The following is a 20,952-nucleotide window of genomic DNA, read 5'->3' on the forward strand; positions in this document are numbered from 1 at the left end:
TGTCCTTTTCTGTCCCCCCCTCTGTCCCTTCTCTGTCCCCTCTCTGCCCTCTCTGTCCCCTCTCTGTCCCCCTCTGCTGCCCTCTCTGTCCTTCCTCTGTCCCTCTCTGTCCCTTCCTCTGCCCCCTCTCTGATGCCCTCTCTGCTGCCCTGTCTGTACCCCTCTCTGCTGCCCTCTCTGTCCCCTCTCTGTCCTTTCTGTCCCCCTCTCTGCTGCCATCTCTGTCCCCCCTCTGTTCCTTCCTCTGTCCCCCTCTCTGCTGCCCTCTCTGTCCCTTCCTCTGTCCCCTCTCTGCTGCCCTCTCTGTCCTTCCTCTGTCCCCTCTCTGTCCCTTCTCTGTCCCCTTCCTATGTCCCCCTCTCTGTCCCTTCATCTGTCCCCCTCTCTGTCCCTTCCTCTGTCCCTCTCTCTGTCCCTTCCTCTGTCCCCTCTCTGCTGCCCCTCTGTCCCCCTCTCTGATGCCCTCTCTGCTGCCCTCTCTGTACCCCTCTCTGCTGCCCTCTCTGCTGCCCTCTCTGTCCCACTCTCTCTGCTAACCCTCTGCTGCCCTCTCTGTCCCACTCTCTGCTGCCCTCTCTGCTGCCCTCTCTGCCCCGCTCTCTGTCCCTTCCTCTGTCCCCCTCTCTGTCCCTTCCTCTGTCCCCCTCTCTGCTGCCATCTCTGTCCCTTCCCTCTGTCCCCTTCTCTGCTGCCCTCTGTCCCTTCCTCTGTCCCCCTCTCTGCTGCCCTCCCTGTCCCTTCCTCTGTCCCCCTCTCTGTCCCCTCTCTCTGCCCCTCTGTCCTTCCTCTGTCCCCTCTCTGCTGTCCTCTCTGTCCCTTCCTCTGTCCCCTCTCTGTTCCTTCTTTTGTCCCCCTCTCTGCTGCCCACCCTGTCCCTTCCTCTGTCCCCCTCTCTGCTGTCCTCTGTCCCTTCCTCTGTCCTTCTCTGCTGCCCTCTCTGTCCCCTCTCTGTCCCTTCCTCTGTCCCTCTCTGCTGCCCTCTCTGTCCCCCTTTCCGCTGCCCTCTCTGTCCCCCTCTCTGCTGCCCTCTCTGTCCCCCTTTCTGCTGCCCTCTCTGTCCTTCCTCTGTCCCCTCTCTGTCCTTCCTCTGTTCCCTCTCTGCTGCCCTCTCTGTCCCCATCTCTGATGCCCTCTCTGCTGCCCTCTCTAATGCCCTCTCTGTACCCCCTCTCTGCTGCCCTCTCTGTCCCACTCTCTGTTGCCCTCTCTGTCCCCCTTTCTGCTGCCCTCTCTGCTGCCCTCTCTGTCCCCCTCTCTGTCCCCCTCTCTGTCTCTTCATCTGTCCCCCTCTCTGTCCCTTCCTCTGTCCCCTTCTCTGTCCCCTCTATGCTTCCCTCTCTGCTGCCCTCTCTGTCCCCCTCTCTGCTCCCCTCTCTGTCCCCCTCTCTGCTGCCCTCTCTGTCCTTCCTCTGTCCCCCTCTCTGTCCCTTCCTCTGTCCCCCTCTCTGTCCCCTCTCTGCTGCCCTCTGCTGCCCTCTCTGTGCCCTCTCTGCTGCCCTCTCTGTCCCACTCTCTGTTGCCCTCTCTGTCCCCCTCTCTGCTGCCCTCTCTGTCCGCTCTCTGTCCCCTCTCTGTCCCTTCCCTCTGTCCTTCATCTGTCCCCCTCTCTGTCCCTTTTCTGTCCCCCTCTCTGCTGCCATCTCTGTCCTTCCTCTGTCCCCCTCTCCTTCCCTTCTTCTGTCCCCCTCTCTGCTGCCCTCTCTGTCCTTCCTCTGTGCCCTCTCTGTCCCTTCCTCTGTCCCCCTCTCTGTCCCTTCATCTGTCCCCTCTCTGTACCTTCCTCTGTCCCCCTCTCTGCTGCCCTCCTGTCCCTTCCTCTGTCCCCTCTCTGCTGTCCTCTCTGTCCTTCCTCTGTCCCACTCTCTGTCCCTTCCTCTGTCCCCCTCTCTGTCCCCTTCTCTGATTCCTCTCTGCTGCCCTCTCTGCTGCCCTCTCTGTCCCACTCTCTGCTGCCCTCTCTGTCCCCCTCTCTGTCCGCTCTCTGTCCCTTCCTCTGTCCCCTCTCTGTCCTTCCTCTGTCCCCCTCTGCTGCCATCTCTGTCCCTTCCTCTGTCCCCCTCTTTGCCCCTTCCTCTGTCCCCTCTCTGTCCCCTTCTCTGTCCTTCATCTGTCCCCTCTCTGTCCCTTCCTCTGTCCCCTCTCTGCTGCCCTCTCTGTCCCCTCTCTGTCCCTTCTCTGCTGCCCTCTCTGCTGCCTCTCTGTCCCCCTCTCTGCTGCCCTCTTTGTCCCCTCTCTGCTGCCCTCTCTGTCCCCCTTTCTGCTGCCCTCTCTTTCCCCTCTCTGTCCTTTCTGCTGCCCTCTCTGTCCCCCTCTGCTGCCCTCCTTGTCCCCCTCTCTGCTGCCCTCTCTGTCCCCCTCTCTGCTGCCCTCTCTGTCCCTTCCTCTGTCCCCCTCTCTGCTGTCTCTCTGTCCCTTCCTCTGTCCCCTCTCTGTTCCTTCTTTTGTCCCCTCTCTTGCCCACCCTGTCCCTTCCTCTGTCCCCTCTCTCTGCTGTCCCTCTGTCCTTCCTCTGTCCCCTCTCTGCTGCCCTCTCTGTCCCCCTCTCTGTCCTTCCTCTGTCCCCTCTCTGCTGCCCTCTCTGTCCCCTTTCTGCTGCCCTCTCTGTCCCCCTCTCTGCTGCCCTCTCTGTCCCCTTTCTGCTGCCCTCTCTGTCCCCTCTCTGCTGCCCTCTCTGTCCCACTCTCTGCTGCCCCTCTGTCCCCCTCTGTGTCCACCTCTCTGCTGCCCTCTCTGTCCCTTCCTCTGTCCCCCTCTCTGTCCTTCCTCTGTTCCCTCTCTGCTGCCCTCTCTGTCCCCCTCTCTGATGCCCTCTCTGCTGCCCCTCTCTAATGCCCTCTCTGTACCCCTCTCTGTCCCACTCTCTGTTGCCCTCTCTGTCCCCCTTTCTGCTGCCCTCTCTGCTGCCCTCTCTGTCCCCCTCTCTGTCCCTTCCTCTGTCCCCCTCTCTGTCTCTTCATCTGTCCCCTCTCTGTCCTTCCTCTGTCCTTCTCTGTCCCCCTCTATGCTTCCTCTCTGCTGCCCTCTCTGTCCCCTCTCTGCTCCCCTCTCTGTCCCCTCTCTGTCCCTTCCTCTGTCCCCTCTCTGTCCCTTCCTCTGTCCCCTCTCTGTCCCCTCTCTGCTGCCCTCTCTGCTGCCCTCTCTGTGCCCCTCTCTGCTGCCCTCTCTGTTGCCCTCTCTGTCCCTCTCTGCTGCCCTCTGTCCCGCTCTCTGTCCCCTCTCTGTCCTTCCTCTGTCCCCTCTCTGTCCTTTTCTGTCCCCCTCTCTGCTGCCATCTCTGTCCCTTCCTCTGTCCCCCTCTCCGTCCCTTCTTCTGTCCCCTCTCTGCTGCCCTCTCTGTCCTTCCTCTGTACCCCTCTCTGTCCCTTCCTCTGTCCCCTCTCTGTCCCTTCATCTGTCCCCCTCTCTGTCCCCCTCTCTGCTGCCCTCCCTGTCCCTTCCTCTGTCCCCTCTCTGCTGTCCTCTCTGTCCCTTCCTCTGTCCCCCTCTCTGCTGCCCTCTCTGTCCCCTTCTCTGATTCCCTCTCTGCTGCCCTCTCTGCTGCCCTCTCTGTACCCCTCTCTGCTGCCCTCTCTGTCCCACTCTCTGCTGCCCTCTCTGTCCCCCTCTCTGTCCGGCTCTCTGTCCCTTCCTCTGTCCCCCTCTGTCCTTCATCTGTCCCCTCTCTGTCCTTCCTCTGTCCCCTCTCTGCTGCCATCTCTGTCCCTTCCTCTGTCCCCCCTCTCTGTCCCTTCCTCTGTCCCCCTCTCTGTCCTTCTCTGTCCCCCTCTCTGTCCCCCTCTCTGTCCTTCATCTGTCCCCTCTCTGTCCTTCCTCTGTCCCCCTCTCTGCTACCCTCTCTGTCCCCTCTCTGCTGCCCTCTCTGTCCTTCTCTGCTGCCCTCTCTGCCCTCTCTGTCCCCCTCTCTGCTGCCCTCTTTGTCCCCTCTCTGCTGCCCTCTCTGTCCCCTTTCTGCTGCCCTCTCTTTCCCCTCTCTGTCCCCCTTTCTGCTGCCCTCTCTGTCCCCTCTCTGCTGCCCTCTCTGCTGCCCTCCTTGTCCCCCCTCTGCTGCCCTCTCTGTCCACCTCTCTGCTGCCCTCTCTGTCCCCCTCTCTGCTGCCCTCTCTGTCCCCCTCTCTGATGCCCTCTCTGTCCTTCCTCTGTCCCCCTCTCTGCTGCCATCTCTGTTCCTTCCTCTGTCCCCCCCTCTATCCCTTCCTCTGTCCTCTCTCTGCTGCCATCTCTGTCCCTTCCTCTGTCCCCTCTCTGTCCCTTCCTCTGTCCCCTTCTCTGTCCCCTTCATCTGTCCCCTCTCTGTCCCTTCCTCTGTCCCCTCTCTGCTGCCCTCCCTGTCCCCCTCTGTCCCCCTCTCTGCTGCCCTCTGTCCCTTCCTCTGTCCCCTCTCTGCTGTCCTCTCTGTCCCTTCCTCTGTCCCCTCTCTGTTCCTTCTTTTGTCCCCCCCTCTGCTGCCCACCCTGTCCTTCCTCTGTCCCCTCTCTGCTGTCCTCTCTGTCCTTTCCTCTGTCCCTCTCTGCTGCCCTCTCTGTCCCTTCCTCTGTCCCTCTCTGCTGCCCTCTCTGTCCCCCTTTCTGCTGTCCTCTCTGTCCCACTCTCTGCTGCCCTCTCTGTCCCCCTTTCTGCTGCCCTCTCTGTCCCCCTCTCTGCTGCCCTCTCTGTCCCCCTCTCTGCTGCCCTCTCTGTCCCCCTCTCTGCTGCCCTCTTTGTCCACCTCTCTGCTGCCCTCTCTGTCCCCCTCTCTGATGCCTCTCTGCTGCCCTCTCTGCTGCCCTCTCTGTACCCCTCTCTGCTGCCCTCTGTCCCCCTTTCTGCTGCCCTTCCTCTGTCCCCTCTCTGTCCCTTCTCTGTCCCCCTCTCTGCTGATCTCTGTCCCCTCTCTGTCCTTTATCTGTCCCCTCTCTGTCCCTCCCTCTGTCCCTCTCTGCTGCCATCTCTGTCCTTCCTCTGTCCCCCTCTCTGCTGCCCTCTCTGTCCTTCCTCTGTCCCCCTCGCTGTCCTTCTCTGTCCCCCTCTCTGTCCCTTCATCTGTCCCCTCTGTCCCTTCCTCTGTCCCCCTCTCTGCTGCCCTCCCTGTCCCATCCTCTGTCCCCTCTCTGCTGTCCTCTCTGTCCCCTCTCTGCTGCCCTCTCTGTCCCTTCCTCTGTCCCCCTCTGCTGCCCTCCCCTGTCCTTCCTCTGTCCCCTCTCTGCTGTCCTCTCTGTCCCCCTCTCTGCTGCCCTCCAGGGTCCTTCCTCTGTCCCCTCTCTGTCCCCCTCTCTGATGCCCTCTCTGCTGCCCTCTCTGCTGCCCTCTCTGTACCCCTCTCTGCTGCCCTCTCTGCTGCCCTCTCTGTCCCACTCTCTGTCCCCCTCTCTGTCCGCTCTCTGTCCCTTCCTCTGTCCCCCTCTCTGTCCCTTCATCTGTCCCCTCTCTGTCCTTCCTCTGTCCCCCTCTCTGCTGCCATCTCTGTCCCTTCCTCTGTCCCCCTCTCTGTCCCTTCCTCTGTCCCCTTCTCTGTCCCTTCCTCTGTCCCCCCTCTCTGTCCCTTCATCTGTCCTCTCCTCATCTGTACCTTCCTCTGTCCCCCTCTCTGCTGTCCTCTCTGTCCTTCCTCTGTCCCCTCTCTGCTGCCCTCTCTGTCCCCCTCTCTGCTGTCCTCTCTGTCCCTTCCTCTGTCCCCCTCTCTGTTCCTTCTTTTGTCCCCCTCTCTGTCCCTTCCTCTATCCCCCTCTCTGTTCCTTCTTCTCTCCCCCTCTCTGTTCCTTCTTCTGTCCCCCTCTCTGTCCTTCTTCTGTCCCCCTCTGTTCCTTCTTCTGTCCCCTCTCTGTCCCCCTCTCTGCTGCCCTCTCTGTCCCCCTCTCTGTCCCTTCCTCTGCCCCCCTCTCTGTCCCTTCCATTGTCTCCCTCTCTGCTGCCCTCCCTGTCCTTCCTCTATCCCCCTCTGTCCCTTCCTCTGTCCCCCTCTCGGCTGCCCTCTCTGTCCCTTCCTCTGTCCCCCTCAGTCCCCTTCTCTGTCCCCCTCTCTGTCCTTCCTCTGTCCCCCCTCTCTCTCCTTCTTCTGTCCCCCTCTCGGCTGCCCTCTCTGTCCTTCCTCTGTCCCCCTCTCTGTCCCCCTCTCTGCTGCCCTCTCTGTCCCTTCCTCTGTCCCCTCTCTGCTGCCCTCCTGTCCCTTCCTCTGTCCCCCTCTCGGCTGCCCTCTCTGTCCTTCCTCTGTCCCTTCCTCTGCCCCTCTCTGTCCTTCTTCTGTCCCTTCCTCTGTCCCTCTCTGCCACCCCGTCCCGTCCCCTCTCTGTCCCTTCCTCTGTCCCCCTCTGTCCTTGCTCTGTCTCCTCTCTGTCCTTCCTCTGTCCCCCCTACATCCCTTCCTCTGTCCCCCTCTCTGTCCCCTCTCTGCCACCCCGTCCGTCCCCTCTCTGTCCCTCTCTGTCCTTCCTCTGTCCCTTGCTCTGTCCTTCCTGTGTCCCTTCCTCTGTCCCTTCCTCTGTCTCCTCTCTGTCCCCCTCTCTGTCCCCTCTCTGCCACCCCGTCCCTCTCTGTCCCCTCTCTGTCCTTCCTCTGTCCCCTCTCTGCCACCCCGTCCGTCCCCTCTCTGTCGCTTCCTCTGTCCCCCTCTCTGTCCCCCTCTGTCCTTCCTCTGTCCCTTGCTCTGTCTCCCTCTCTGTCCTTCCTCTGTCCCCCTCTCTGTCCCTTCCTCTGTCCCTCTCTGCCACCCCCGTCCGTCCCCTCTCTGTCCCCTCTCTGTCCCTTCCTCTGTCCCTTCCTCTGTCCCTGCTCTGTCCTTCCTCTGTCCTTCCTCTGTCCGTCCTCTGTCCCTTGCTCTGTCTCCCTCTCTGTCCTTCCTCTGTCCCCCCTACGTCCCTCCTCTGTCCTTCCTCTGTCCCTCTCTGCCACCCCCGTCCAGTCTCCCTCTCTGTCCTTCCTCTGTCCCTTGCTCTGTGTCCCTCTCTGTCCCTTCCTCTGTCCCCCTCTCTGTCCCCACTCTGTCCCTTCCTCTGTCCCTTCCTCTGTCTCCCCTCTCTGTCCTTCCTCTGTCCCCCTCTCTGTCCCCCTCTCTGTCCCTTCCTCTGTCCCTTCCTCTGTCCCTGCTCTGTCCCTTCCTCTGTCCCTTCCTCTGTCCCTTGCTCTGTCTCCCTCTCTGTCCCCCTACGTCCCTTCCTCTGTCCCCCTCTCTGTCCCTTCCTCTGTCCCTCTCTACCACCCCGTCCGTCCCCTCTCTGTCCCTTCCTCTGTCCTTGCTCTGTCTCCCTCTCTGTCCCTTCCTCTGCCCCCCTCTGTCCCCTCTCTGTCCCCCTCTCTGTCCCCTCTCTGTCCCTTCCTCTGTCCCTTCCTCTGTCCCTTCCTCTGTCCCTTATCTGTCTCCCTCTCTGTCCTTCCTCTGTCCTTCCTCTGTCCCCTCTCTGTCCCCTCTCTGTCCCCTCTGTCCCTTCCTCTGTCCCCCTCTCTGCTGCCCTCCTGTCCCTTCCTCTGTCCCCCTCTCGGCTGCCCTCTCTGTCCCTTCCTCTGTCCTTCTTCTGTCCCTTCCTCTGTCCCTCTCTGCCACCCCTGTCCGTCCCCTCTGTCCCGCTCTGTCCCTTGCTCTGTCTCCCTCTCTGTCCTTCCTCTGTCCCCCCTACATCCCTTCCTCTGTCCCCCTCTCTGTCCCTCTCTGCCACCCCGTCCCGTCCCTCTCTGTCCTCTCTGTCCCTTCCTCTGTCCCTTGCTCTGTCCTTCCTGTGTCCTTCCTCTGTCCCTTCCTCTGTCTCCTCTCTGTCCCCCTCTCTGTCCCCTCTCTGCCACCCCCGTCCCTCTCTGTCCCCTCTCTGTCCCTTCCTCTGTCCCCTCTCTGCCACCCCAGTCCTGTCCCCTCTCTGTCCCCTCTCTGTCCCCTCTGTCCTTCCTATGTCCTTGCTCTGTCTCCTCTCTGTCCTTCCTCTGTCCCCCTATGTCCTTCCTCTGTCCCCTCTCTGTCCTTCCTCTGTCCCTCTCTGCCACCCCAGATCCCGTCCCTCTCTGTCCTTCCTCTGTCCTTCCTCTGTCCTTGCTCTGTCCCTTCCTCTGTCCCCCTCTGTCCCCCTCTCTGTCCCTCTCTGTCCCCTCTCTGTCCCTCTCTGTCCCTTCCTCTGTCCTTCCTCTGTCCCTTGCTCTGTCTCCTCTCTGTCCTTCCTCTGTCCCCCACCCTATGTCCTTCCTCTGTCCCCCTCTCTGTCCCTTCCTCTGTCCCTCTCTGCCACCCCGTCCAGTCCCTCTCTGTCCCTTCCTCTGTCCTTCCTCTGTCCCTTGCTCTGTCTCCCTCTCTGTCCTTCCTCTGTCCCCCCTCTGTCCCCCTCTCTGTCCCCCTCTGTCCCCTCTCTGTCCTTCCTCTGTCTCCTCTCTGTCCCTTCCTCTGTCCTTCCTCTGTCCCCCTCTCTGTCTCCCTCTCTGTCCCTTCCTCTGTCCCCCTACGTCCTTCCTCTGTCCCCCTCTCTGTCCCTTCCTCTGTCCCCTCTCTGCCATCCCCCGTCCCGTCCCTCTCTGTCCCTTGCTCTGTCTCCTCTCTGTCCCTTCCTCTGCCCCCCCTCTGTCCCCTCTGTCCCCCTCTCTGTCCCTCTCTGTCCTTCCTCTGTCCTTCCTCTGTCCTTCCTCTGTCCTTCCTCTGTCCTTGCTCTGTCTCCCTCTCTGTCCTTCCTCTGTCCTTCCTCTGTCCCCCTCTCTGTCCCCACTCTGTCCCCTCTCTGTCCCTTCCTCTGTCCCCTCTCTGCTGCCCTCCTGTCCTTCCTCTGTCCCCCTCTCTGTCCCCTCTGCCACCCCCGTCCTCTCTGTCCCCTCTCTGTCCCTCTCTGTCCTTCCTCTGTCCCCTCTCTGTCCCTTCCTCTGTCCTCTCTGCCACCCCGTCCCATCCCCTCTCTGTCCCTTCCTCTGTCCCCCTCTCTGTCCCCTCTGTCCCTTCCTCTGTCTCCCTCTCTGTCCTTCCTCTGTCCCCCCTATGTCCTTCCTCTGTCCCCTCTCTGTCCTTCCTCTGTCCCCTCTCTGCCACCCCCGTCCGTCCCCTCTCTGTCCCCTCTCTGTCCCTTCCTCTGTTCCTGCTCTGTCCTTCCTCTGTCCCTTCCTCTGTCCCTTGCTCTGTCCCTGCTCTGTCCTTCCTCTGTCCTTCCTCTGTCCTTGCTCTGTCTCCCTCTCTGTCCTTCCTCTGTCCCCCTACGTCCCTTCCTCTGTCCCTCTCTGCCACCCCTGTCCCGTCCCCTCTCTGTCCTTCCTCTGTCCCTTCCTCTGTCCCTTGCTCTGTCTCCCTCTCTGTCCCTTCCTCTGTCCCCCTCTGTCCCCCTCTCTGTCCCCTCTCTGTCCCCTCTCTGTCCCCTCTCTGTCCCTTCCTCTGTCCCTTCCTCTGTCCTTCCTCTGTCTCCCTCTCTGTCCCTTCCTCTGTCCCCCTCTCTGTCCTTCCTCTGTCCTTCCTCTGTCCCTGCTCTGTCCCTTCCTCTGTCCCTTGCTCTGTCTCCCCTCTCTGTCCCTTCTTCTGTCCCCCTACGTCCCTTCCTCTGTCCCTTCCTCTGTCCCCTCTGCCACCCCCGTCCGTCCCCTCTCTGTCCTTCCTCTGTCCTTCCTCTGTCCTTGCTCTGTCTCCCTCTCTGTCCTTCCTCTGCCCCCCCCTCTGTCCCCTCTCTGTCCCCTCTCTGTCCCCTCTCTGTCCTTCCTCTGTCCTTCCTCTGTCCCTTGCTCTGTCTCCCTCTCTGTCCCTTCCTCTGTCCTTCCTCTGTCCCCCTCTCTGTCCCCTCTCTGTCCCCCTCTCTGTCCCCTCTCTGTCCCTTCCTCTGTCCCCCTCTCGGCTGCCCTCTCTGTCCCTTCCTCTGTCCCTTCCTCTGCCCCCTCTCTGTCCCCCTCTCTGCTGCCCTCTCTGTCCCCCTCTCTGTCCCTTCCTCTGTCCCCCTCTCTTTCCTTCTTCTGTCCCTTCCTCTGTCCCCTCTCTGCCACCCCGTCCGTCCCTCTCTGCCCCCCCTCGTCCTTCCTCTGTCCCCCTCTCTGTCCTTCCTCTGCCCCCCCTACGTCCCTTCCTCTGTCCCCCTCTCTGTCCCTTCCTCTGTCCCCTCTCTGCCACCCCCGTCCCGTCCTGTCCCGTCCCCTCTTTGTCCCCTCCCCTCCGACTGCTGATAAAAGGTATTTACAGTAAATTCCAGAGCGTTGTGAAGACAGAGTCCATGGCAGCAGCACTAGTGAATAACAACAGGAGAAGAGGAGCAGTGTGCCCTTTACAATTTACAGTGACTGGCTGATGTGAACTCAAGTCATTTTAAAGAGGAACATTTGTGTAGGAAATAGCAAAACTGCAATGTAATGTGTGAGATGGGCTCTGGTTTCAGGGGACAGACAGACAGTGGACAGACAGTGGACAGACACATTGGAACATTGTTCCTAACTTAATGCCAAATAAAGATATGGTGGTGTAATGTGTGCGGGTCCCATCTCTTCAAGTTTTCCTCAGCCCTGCACCACCTAAAGTGATGTGTGTTTGACTATATTGCCCAGACAGACAGACAGACAGACAGTAATGTACCTTTACAGATAGTATTGACACCACTCCAACTCCCGTTCTCTTGACACACACGTGTCCCGGGGCCCACCAGATGGTAACCATGGGAACAGGTGAAATGGACTTCATGACTGATGAAATACTTGGAGCCAAACTTTGTCCCGTGGACAGGGGCTTCCAGGGAGGGGCATACAGAGGGGGCTGGGGCAGAGAGAGAAGAGGGAGGGAGGACAGAGGGAGGGAGAGGGAGAGAGGGGGAGGAAGAGAGGAGAGAGAAGATTGTCACACATGTATGCATATGGAGTCGTGCACCCAGCATCCTGTGGTATTTAGTGCCTGAGGACATACACATGTCCCGGGTACTGTTGGTACTGTAGGACTCTAGGACCACTTCATGGGAAAAGACTGACGCAATGCCTCATTTCATTCAACAGATTACTGCTACTAGCCGTTTTGGAGGAGAGGGGAAACCAACAACACCAGTTCTAAAACCAAATAAAACAGCTACTTGAAATAGTTCTCAACAAATGACCATTTTATTGAGAGAAACTAGGCCTACTACAAATGCAGAAAGGATCAAATGGCAGCAATAATAGAAAATAATTCCACAAATGTACAGAATTGAAAGCCAAGGTGTTGTAATTACACACTGATCAAATGCTCCCTTCCTTTAACTGTAGAACAATATGCCTGAAAGATGAGGTATGTTGGTTGTTTCAAAAGGCTGATTCCTGCCATACCTGTGTTGTGGAGTTAGCCTACTACTTACAATTGAAAGCCAAGGTTTTAATGTAATTAGATCAGTATGTGCTTCTTTTCTAAATCTGGATGTAAATAAAGAGGTTTGACCTCTAGTACAGTACAGCTTACGCTTTTGGGATAAACACCCCACACCCTGTCAATTGCATAATATTGTACCTCCCAAAGGAAAATTGTATGGAAATGCTGTAAGTAGTAGGCTAACTCCAGAACGCAGGTACGGCAGGAATCAGCATTTTGAAACATAACCAACATACCTCATCTTCCAGGCATATTCTTCTACAGTTAAACACAGGGAATGTTCTTACTGTGCTTTCAATTTTCAACTAATTGAAAGCACAGTAAGAACATTCCCTTCATTTGACAAAAATATGCCTTAAAGTATTTTTTTTTCTTTCCAAAGATGATTGGAAGCACAGTCTTTTCACTGCCCCCAAATCCAGAACAAATTGAAGAAAGCGTGGAGTATTATATAGAGACATTATTGCACTGAAATCCGTTCCATCTCATATTGCTCAAATAAACAGCAAACCTGGTTTCAAAATCACCTGGTTTCACAGATAAAGCAACACCTCACAGCACAACGCCTCTCCCCTAGACAGTTTCTGTGAGGGCACTGATATGTAGGCTACGTGTGCTGTCACAGCACAACGCCTCTCCCCTAGACAGTTTCTGTGTAGGCACTGATATGTAGGCTACGTGTGCTGTCACAGCACAACGCCTCTCCCCTAGACAGTTTCTGTGTAGGCACTGATATGTAGGCTACGTGTGCTGTCACAGCACAACGCCTCTCCCCTAGACAGTTTCTGTGTAGGCACTGATATGTAGGCTACGTGTGCTTTCACAGCACAACGCCTCTCCCCTAGACAGTTTCTGTGAGGGCACTGATATGTAGGCTACGTGTGCTGTCACAGCACAACGCCTCTCCCTAGACAGTTTCTGTGAGGGCACTGATATGTAGGCTACGTGTGCTGTCACAGCACAACGCCTCTCCCCTAGACAGTTTCTGTGTAGGCACTGATATGTAGGCTACGTGTGCTGTCACAGCACAACGCCTCTCCCCTAGACAGTTTCTGTGAGGGCACTGATATGTAGGCTACGTGTGCTGTCACAGCACAACGCCTCTCCCCTAGACAGTTTCTGTGAGGGCACTGATATGTAGGCTACGTGTGCTGTCACAGCACAACGCCTCTCCCCTAGACAGTTTCTGTGTAGGCACTGATATGTAGGCTACGTGTGCTGTCACAGCACAACGCCTCTCCCCTAGACAGTTTCTGTGAGGGCACTGATATGTAGGCTACGTGTGCTGTCACAGCACAACGCCTCTCCCCTAGACAGTTTCTGTGAGGGCACTGATATGTAGGCTACGTGTGCTGTCACAGCACAACGCCTCTCCCCTAGACAGTTTCTGTGAGGGCACTGATATGTAGGCTACGTGTGCTGTCACAGCACAACGCCTCTCCCCTAGACAGTTTCTGTGAGGGCACTGATATGTAGGCTACGTGTGCTGTCACAGCACAACGCCTCTCCCCTAGACAGTTTCTGTGAGGGCACTGATATGTAGGCTACGTGTGCTGTCACAGCACAACGCCTCTCCCCTAGACAGTTTCTGTGAGGGCACTGATATGTAGGCTACGTGTGCTGTCACAGCACAACGCCTCTCCCCTAGACAGTTTCTGTGTAGGCACTGATATGCAGGCTACGTGTGCTGTCACAGCACAACGCCTCTCCCCTAGACAGTTTCTGTGTAGGCACTGATATGTAGGCTACGTGTGCTGTCACAGCACAACGCCTCTCCCCTAGACAGTTTCTGTGTAGGCACTGATATGTAGGCTACGTGTGCTGTCACAGCACAACGCCTCTCCCTAGACAGTTTCTGTGTAGGCACTGATATGTAGGCTACGTGTGCTGTCACAGCACAACGCCTCTCCCTAGACAGTTTCTGTGTAGGCACTGATATGTAGGCTACGTGTGCTGTCACAGCACAACGCCTCTCCCCTAGACAGTTTCTGTGTAGGCACTGATATGTAGGCTACGTGTGCTGTCACAGCACAACGCCTCTCCCTAGACAGTTTCTGTGTAGGCACTGATATGTAGGCTACGTGTGCTGTCACAGCACAACGCCTCTCCCTAGACAGTTTCTGTGTAGGCACTGATATGTAGGCTACGTGTGCTGTCACAGCACAACGCCTCTCCCCTAGACAGTTTCTGTGTAGGCACTGATATGTAGGCTACGTGTGCTGTCACAGCACAACGCCTCTCCCCTAGACAGTTTCTGTGAGGGCACTGATATGTAGGCTACGTGTGCTGTCACAGCACAACGCCTCTCCCCTAGACAGTTTCTGTGTAGGCACTGATATGTAGGCTACGTGTGCTGTCACAGCACAACGCCTCTCCCCTAGACAGTTTCTGTGAGGGCACTGATATGCAGGCTACGTGTGCTGTCACAGCACAACGCCTCTCCCCTAGACAGTTTCTGTGTAGGCACTGATATGCAGGCTACGTGTGCTGTCACAGCACAACGCCTCTCCCCTAGACAGTTTCTGTGAGGGCACTGATATGCAGGCTACGTGTGCTGTTAAAAAATATATGTAGTTCTGTCCTTGAGCTGTTCGTGTCTATTAATGTTCTGCATTATGTCATGTTTCATGTTTTGTGTTGGACCCCAGGAAGATTAGCTTCAGCTTTTGTAACCACTAATGGGGATCCTAATAAAATACCAAAATACTCTTATGCATAAAAAAATTCAGGGGATTTAAGTGTACAAAACATTAAGAACACCTTCCTAATATTGAGTTGCAGAACATCCTCATTTCGTTGGGGCATGGACTCTACAAGGTTTCCAAAGCATTCCACATGGATGCTGGCCCATGTTGACTCCAATGGTTCCCACAGTTGTGTCAAGTTGGCTGGCTGATACACACAGGAAACTGTTGAGCGTGGAAAACCCAGCTGCGTTGCAGTTCTTGACACAAACCGGTGCGCCTGGCACCTAATACCGTACCCCGTTAAAAGGCACTTAATTTTTTAGGTTTTACCCATTCTCCCTCTGAATGGCACACATACACAATCCACGTCTCAATTGTCTCAAGGCTTGAAAATCCTTCTTTAACCCATCTCCTCCCCTTCATCTACACTGATTGAAGTGGATTTAATAAGTGACATCAATAAGGGATCATAGCTTTCACCTGGATTCACCTTGTCAGTATATGTCCTGGAAAGAGCAGGTGTTCATAATGTTTTATACCCTCACTGTAACTGTACAACAACAGAAATAGGAGAAGAGAAATCTTTCAAGTAATTGCAAGCACATGGCTAAACAGTGTCTAGTTTATTTTTGAGCAAAAGAGAGAGAGAGAGAGGGGGAGGTTTGTTCTATACCAGTAAGAGCAGAGCTATCATCCACATGTCTGGTGCTAAACGACACAATTCCACTTCCTGTCAGTCTCCTATTGAGTGCTCGGTGTGTACTGTAATGGTGCCAAATGACATTCTCTCTCTCTCTCTCTCTCTCTCTCTCTCTCGCTCTCTCTCTCCCTCTCTCTTTTACTATCTCTCTCAAAATAGCAGCTGATGAATGACTCTATTCATCCATTTTCACAGGAATAGAATAGAAAGAAATAGAATAGAATTGAAAATAATACAATAGAACTTGCTATGGCTTAAGTTTGATAGAAAACCCTGATAAGCCTAACTAGTTGTCTGGAAGAAAAACATTTGATCCAAAAGGACAGCGGTAACTACTAGAAGACCAACGATTTCCACATTGACCCAATACTGAGGTTTATCTACTAAAGCGTCAACATCAGGTCGAAGAGAGTTCACATGTCATTTAAGTGCTATGCAGAAGCTTGGGTTTCAGTGGGAAACTTTCAACTTTAAGCTAAACTTTCAAATCTAACTGTTTCCTTATTTTGTTGATTTAGTGACCACAAAACCAGGAACGGGGATGTGAATCTCATCAATGCATATTATGGTAAACAGTACTGACATGGTAAACAATACAATCATTTCCCCAAAATCCAATGATGGTAGACCACACACTACTCCCTAGCCTCTAACACTCCTCCCCTTACCCTCTGGTTAGGATGTTATGTCTCTGCAGTAGAGCCCCTCTTAAGGACAATGGAAGTAGGCCCAGACTAGGGGATCTTTAGGCCTGGGCCTGGCTCTCTAAACAATGTGCATAAATAGAGGACAAAAGTGGAGTAAATTGAAAGACAATCAAAGTAGATTTCTGGTTTTAATAATTAAGAAGCATTTCTGAAATCGACTTCCAATATCATTCAACGTGCTCCAATTTTCTCCTCTGTTGATGAATAATTTTTTTATTTTACCTTTATTTAACTAGGCAAGTCAGTTAAGAACACATCATTCATCAGCTGCTATATTGAGGAGAGACAGCTAGAGAAAGAGAGCAAGATAGCGTAAAGAACCCTTAGGCTGGTCTGTACATGGCTATATAAGAGCTTGATTTCAGGTGCTGCAGAGTGCTGGAGAATGGTTATACTCTCGGTCTACTCACCAGCCGACTGATCGGCCTGAGGCAGCTTGGACACAGAGTTCTGTAGGGTTGCCAGTTTGGACTTCATGATGCGTAGTCCCTCTGTGAATCTCATCTCCTGTCCCTTCAGAAACTTCTCCATCTGACGGAGAACACCAACCACCTGGTGTTTGTCCATGCAGTTCTGGAGACAGAGAGACACATACAGTACATGTTAACCACAGGAGGTTGGTGGCACCTTAACTGGGGAGAACGGGCTTGTGGTAATAACTGGAGCAGAACCAATGGAATGGTATCAAATACATCAAACACATGGTTTCAATTCCATTTGCTCTGTTTAGGCCATTATTATGAGCCATTCTCCCCTCAGTAGCCTCCTGTGATGTTAACATAAGATATCATACAGTTACATACATGTATAACTGGTCAAACATGAAAACAACATGCAGAACATGGCAGTTCTGGAAAATAATGAAGCACATACCAGTACAGAACTGGGAAATTAGAAACTAAGGAGTGTTGGCTTTCAGTTTTACAAGCCACAACCTATTTTGTTCTTAGTCACACACATAGCCAAATGTTAAAACAACAAGTATTTGAAGATATTAAACCATGATTAATATCAATTTAATGGGAAGCATATAAATAAACCATGATTTGCACTATGACAGTATTATAGGGCAATTAAAATGAGCAAGCTTCAATAAATCACAACTTCCAATAAAATCCACAAAATGTGTAATCGTCATAACATATGAGAAGAGGCAGGTATGATTTAACAAGCCTAGCGCAGCTGTGGTAGTTAATGACATCACCCGATTAACTCCAAGGCACGTCCCCAAATGGCACCCTATTCCCTATATAGTGCACTACTTTTGACCAGAGCACTATGGGCCTTGGTCAAAAGTAATGCACTATATACACTATACACAATATACATAAAAAGGGTTCCAAAAGGGTTATTTGGCTGTCCCATAGGATAACCTTTTTTTGTTCCAGGTAGAACTCTTTTGGGTTCCATGTAGAACCCTAGTGTTCTAAATGGAACCCGATAGGGTTCTACCTGGAACCAAAAATGGGTTCTTCAAAGGGTTCTCCTATGGGGATAGCCGAAAAACCCTTTTAGGTTCTATATAGCACATTTTTTCTAAGAGTGTAGGGAATAGGTTGCCATTTGGGATGTACCCAAATCAAACTTCAAAATGTCTGGTGGTGGGTGGGTTCTGTGATGGCTGTGGTTACAAATATTGACATTCCGCCAGTGTTCCCTAGCATTTCCAACAACCATCGCCAAAACAAATCCCAATCCAATTTCACAGCTGCACAGGTGTTTTCAACAAGACCAATAACATTTACATCATTGCAGTATTATTAGTGGTGGAAAAAGTACTGTCATACTTGAGTAAAAGTATAGATACCTTAATAGAAAGTTACTCAAGTAAAAGTGAAAGTCAACCAGTAAAATACTACTTGAGTAAAAGTCTAAAAGTATTCGGTTTTAAAAATACTTAAGTATCAAAAGTAAATGGATTGAAAAAATATACTTAAGCATCAAAAGTAAAAGTATAAATCATTTTAAATTCCTTATATTAAGCAAGGCGGACGGCATCATCTTCTTGTTTTTAAAATGTACGGATTGCCAGGGGCACACTGAGTCTGTCAGATCAGAGGCAGTAGGGATGCCCAAGTGTTCTCTTGATAAGTGTGTGAATTTAACAATTTTCCTGTCCTGCTAAGCATTCAAAATGTAATGAGTATTTTTGGTTGTCAGGGAAAATGTATGGAGTAAAAAGTACAATATTGTATTTGGGAATGTAGTGGAGTAAATGTAAAAGTGGTCAAAAATATAAATAGTAGAGTAAAGTACAGATACCCCAAAAAATGATTTAAGTAGTACTTTGATGTATTCTTCCTTAAGTACTTTACACCACTGAGTATTATTATAGTAATGTAGAGACCTGGTTGTGATTTCAGAGATCAAATAATGATAACATTCATATCGTTGTGTTATTACTGTATCAGTATTATGGCTGTGGCCTGCAACCTGCCACCTGGTCATGGAAGATTCAGCCATCATATCCTTTTATTAACATTCAGAAGTCATACCCAGGATTCCTGAAAGAAAGAGCCTGACAACGACCTTTGGGTCAAAACAGTGCACCTGAAAGTTATTGGCTGTGCGTACACTACTTCTAAAGTAATACCCTTCTAGCCACAGCTGTCTCCGCTAGCCCTCAAAACCCTCCTCCCCCTGGTCCTGGTACTCACTTGGAGGAACATGTGAGAGGCCGCCACACCATGCACCTCTCACTGTCTGTCTCTCTCCTTCTCTCTACCCCTCCCTCTCTCTCCCTCGCTCTATTCTTCACATTCTCCTTCTTCTCCAGTGTCAGACAATACAGCAGCTGGACCAAAGCTGTTTGACAGATGTCTGTCAGTGAGACCGCTGTCCAGAACCCTGGCCCTCTGTATATTTACATGGCAGGAAACACAGAGGTTGCATCCTAAATTACACCCTATTTCCTATATAGTGCAATACATTTGACTGAGGTCGATGCAAAAATAATGCACTATATAGGGAATAGGGTGCCATTTGGGAAACAGCTACAGACTCCTTGGATAACAAACCCTGAATGGACCAGCTTTGTATTCAGCTTCAGCACATAGCCTGGATGCCATGAGCCCATGAGCTATTTGAGAGCAGGCTGTTGACAGATAAGCTCATTCCAAAGTCTCAGAGAACAGTGAAATAAATGGCTGTTTGCTAATCCTTTTCAATCATATTTAACAAGTCTGTAGAAAAGTGTAATTTCTCAGGTGAGGGCATACCTTGCATACTTGAAATGACAATCAATGCCCACTGTGAGTACTGCAATAACTTTCCTAAACTTAAGCAATCCCATTGATTCTGCCCTTAAGGCAGAACTGCCCTTATAAAGGTCAATTCTCAGAGGGGCATTGGCCAAGAGTAGGCCCTATGCTTCAATAAGACCTCTTCCATGTGCTCTTTTCTTTTCTTTGACGACTCTCCCAAATGGAAATGCCACTAACTGACACAGTAGTGGACTCATATCCATCCTAGCAACACACACAAACCTGGGCTCAGACTACAATTTTTCCCTTGATGGCACCAGCCCATGATTTGTTCGCACCCAAATGAAATTGCAACGTCACTCAATTGAAAACATTTGTATTATCTTGTGAAGTAATTCATACTGCTTTATTAAAATGTGTAATAGACTACTGAGATGCTATTCAAGAAACACGTTGCTTCGTCATCTTTTCATGTTGTTATTCAAATTATTTGGATGTGCAACCTAATTCAGTGATTGTCTTGCATTTTGGGTTGACAATTATGCTATTGTGGTTAGATTTTACTGTTAAAATAGGGCTCCAGAATGTTCTGGTTTGTTTTTGTTCAATAGAGATGAATTTGCCTGCATCTTTATGTGCACTAATATCATAGGTTAACAGTATATTTGGGGCTAATTCACCACCTGAGTAAGTGGAAACTCAAAACACATTCGCTAGATTTGCTGACTCTAAATAGAATACCCACTGCTAGTAGCCATGTAAATATAACAGTCAATGTTGAATATCCCCAAAAACTCTGCAGTTGTAGTTTAGCGCCCAATAAGGCCTTTGCAATCCCAATGGCCAATGCACATTTTCGCGCTCCATAGGCCTATCGCAAACCATATCACACATCTTGTTATAAATAGTTGCCATTGAGCTCAAAATTGAGAGCTGACACAGGTGAATAGTTGTGTTTTCCGCAGCAGGCCCCAGCGAAAGAGGTAGAGGGGCAGGCTGACACTGTCATTACGGGAATCATGAGGATAATGAACTTTACTGTTTGACCAAATCATGGTTTTAGCCTTTTAAGAGAGGTGACCATGTAGAATGTGGAGTTCGCACTGATGCGAATGGTCCCAGTCTGGAGCCCTGCACACAAACACGCACGCACGCACACACACACACACACACACACACACCCACACACACACAGTGGGCTCATATATAGATGGCTTGTTTTAGAATCCTGGACAAAGATGCCGAAAGGCGTCCAAGAGTCAGTGCTCACGGCTTCCCTCTTATAAACTTTCAATAGGTATTTTCCCTTGCTCAACGGGATATTTGTCTAATCCTGTAAGGACAGTCATTGCTCATTTGTGATGAGGACATGGCCAATAATAGCCTACATGTTCAAATCATGGCCAAACCTTTTACATTGGAACATACCAGGGAAGGATAGCAATTGCAAGTTAAGGTTTGTTTTGTCTGAGGAAGAACATGAAGGACTACGTGTACAGATAACAAAACACTGCAAGACATATTTATATACGTGTTAATTAATGTAGCCTTCTTTTTTGAGCGTAACATAAAGCTAATTAACTGTAGCCTAGAGTAACTTTTGCAGCATGGGTTGTTGTTGAGGAAAAAAAACAATAACATTTCCAACAAAATATTCTTAAAAATTACGCATCTATACGCGTAATAAGCATGTAGCCTACCACACACACATACACAGATGATTAGGTGCGAAGACTACAAACCTGTCCGCCACCATGGCAAGTATGGATAGTTGTCAGACACAGAAAAAGCAAACCGCTGCGCAGCATTGATAGTGCCATAACTTTAATTCCAACTGGATTGGTGTTGGAATGATATCCGATTTTTTTCTCCAAATGGTCAAACTTAGTCAGGTGTTTAAAGAATAGAAAACCAACGAACTCAACTTCGATTTCCGAAGCTCCTCCGCACCGTTTACGCAACCGAACTGGCAGTGTGTGGATTCAGGATGGGAACTAAGATATTTCTCATCAGGTGGTACGAGCGACGGTTGGGATGCTGTGCGCTCCCGTGCCCGTCCGTGCGCTCTTGGATAGACTATGATGAGAGTGAGCCTGAATCTACTGCTTAACCTAACTGAAAATGTAGACTTTGAAAAGCGATGGATGTACTAGGAATAATCCCTCCCACCAACACTCCAGTCGGGTTTCTCTCTCTCCCCAATGTTCTGTTCTTCTTCTCATTGGCTGTGTCGCCATTCCCAGACTCAGACCGAATAGAGCAAGCAACCATCTGTGAGTTCATGGGGTGGAACAAAACTATTGCCATGTGGGTTCTTATGACTGGGGATGTATTTATAGGCTATTTTTACAGTGATCAATTTATAGAAAGTCATTGCAGAAGTTGACTAAAGAGTTTGTAAACTTAACATGCACGTAAATAG

The 20,952-nt window shown here is 52.1% G+C and overlaps 1 protein-coding gene across 2 annotated transcripts in view; it reads right to left on the reverse strand.

The window, feature by feature from the left end:
• LOC112224589 (fibulin-7) overlaps window positions 1-20,713 on the reverse strand; it is a 57,630-nt gene extending 36,917 nt beyond the window's left edge. Inside the window, exons 1-3 of one of the 2 annotated variants that reach the window (XM_024388225.2) lie at window positions 20,273-20,713; window positions 15,738-15,900; window positions 10,478-10,654 (exon numbers count right to left, since the gene is read on the reverse strand). In XM_024388225.2, the coding sequence (XP_024243993.1) occupies window positions 10,478-10,654; window positions 15,738-15,900; window positions 20,273-20,350 (418 nt within the window). In that variant the 5' untranslated portion in view covers window positions 20,351-20,713. The remainder of the gene's footprint in view (window positions 1-10,477; window positions 10,655-15,737; window positions 15,901-20,272) is intronic. The other variant, XM_024388226.2, reaches the window with a different exon arrangement.
• Between the last annotated feature and the right edge of the window lie 239 nt (window positions 20,714-20,952).

Source organism: Oncorhynchus tshawytscha, linkage group LG25 (genome assembly GCF_018296145.1).
Source record: "Oncorhynchus tshawytscha isolate Ot180627B linkage group LG25, Otsh_v2.0, whole genome shotgun sequence".
Taxonomy (NCBI): Eukaryota; Metazoa; Chordata; class Actinopteri; order Salmoniformes; family Salmonidae; genus Oncorhynchus; species Oncorhynchus tshawytscha.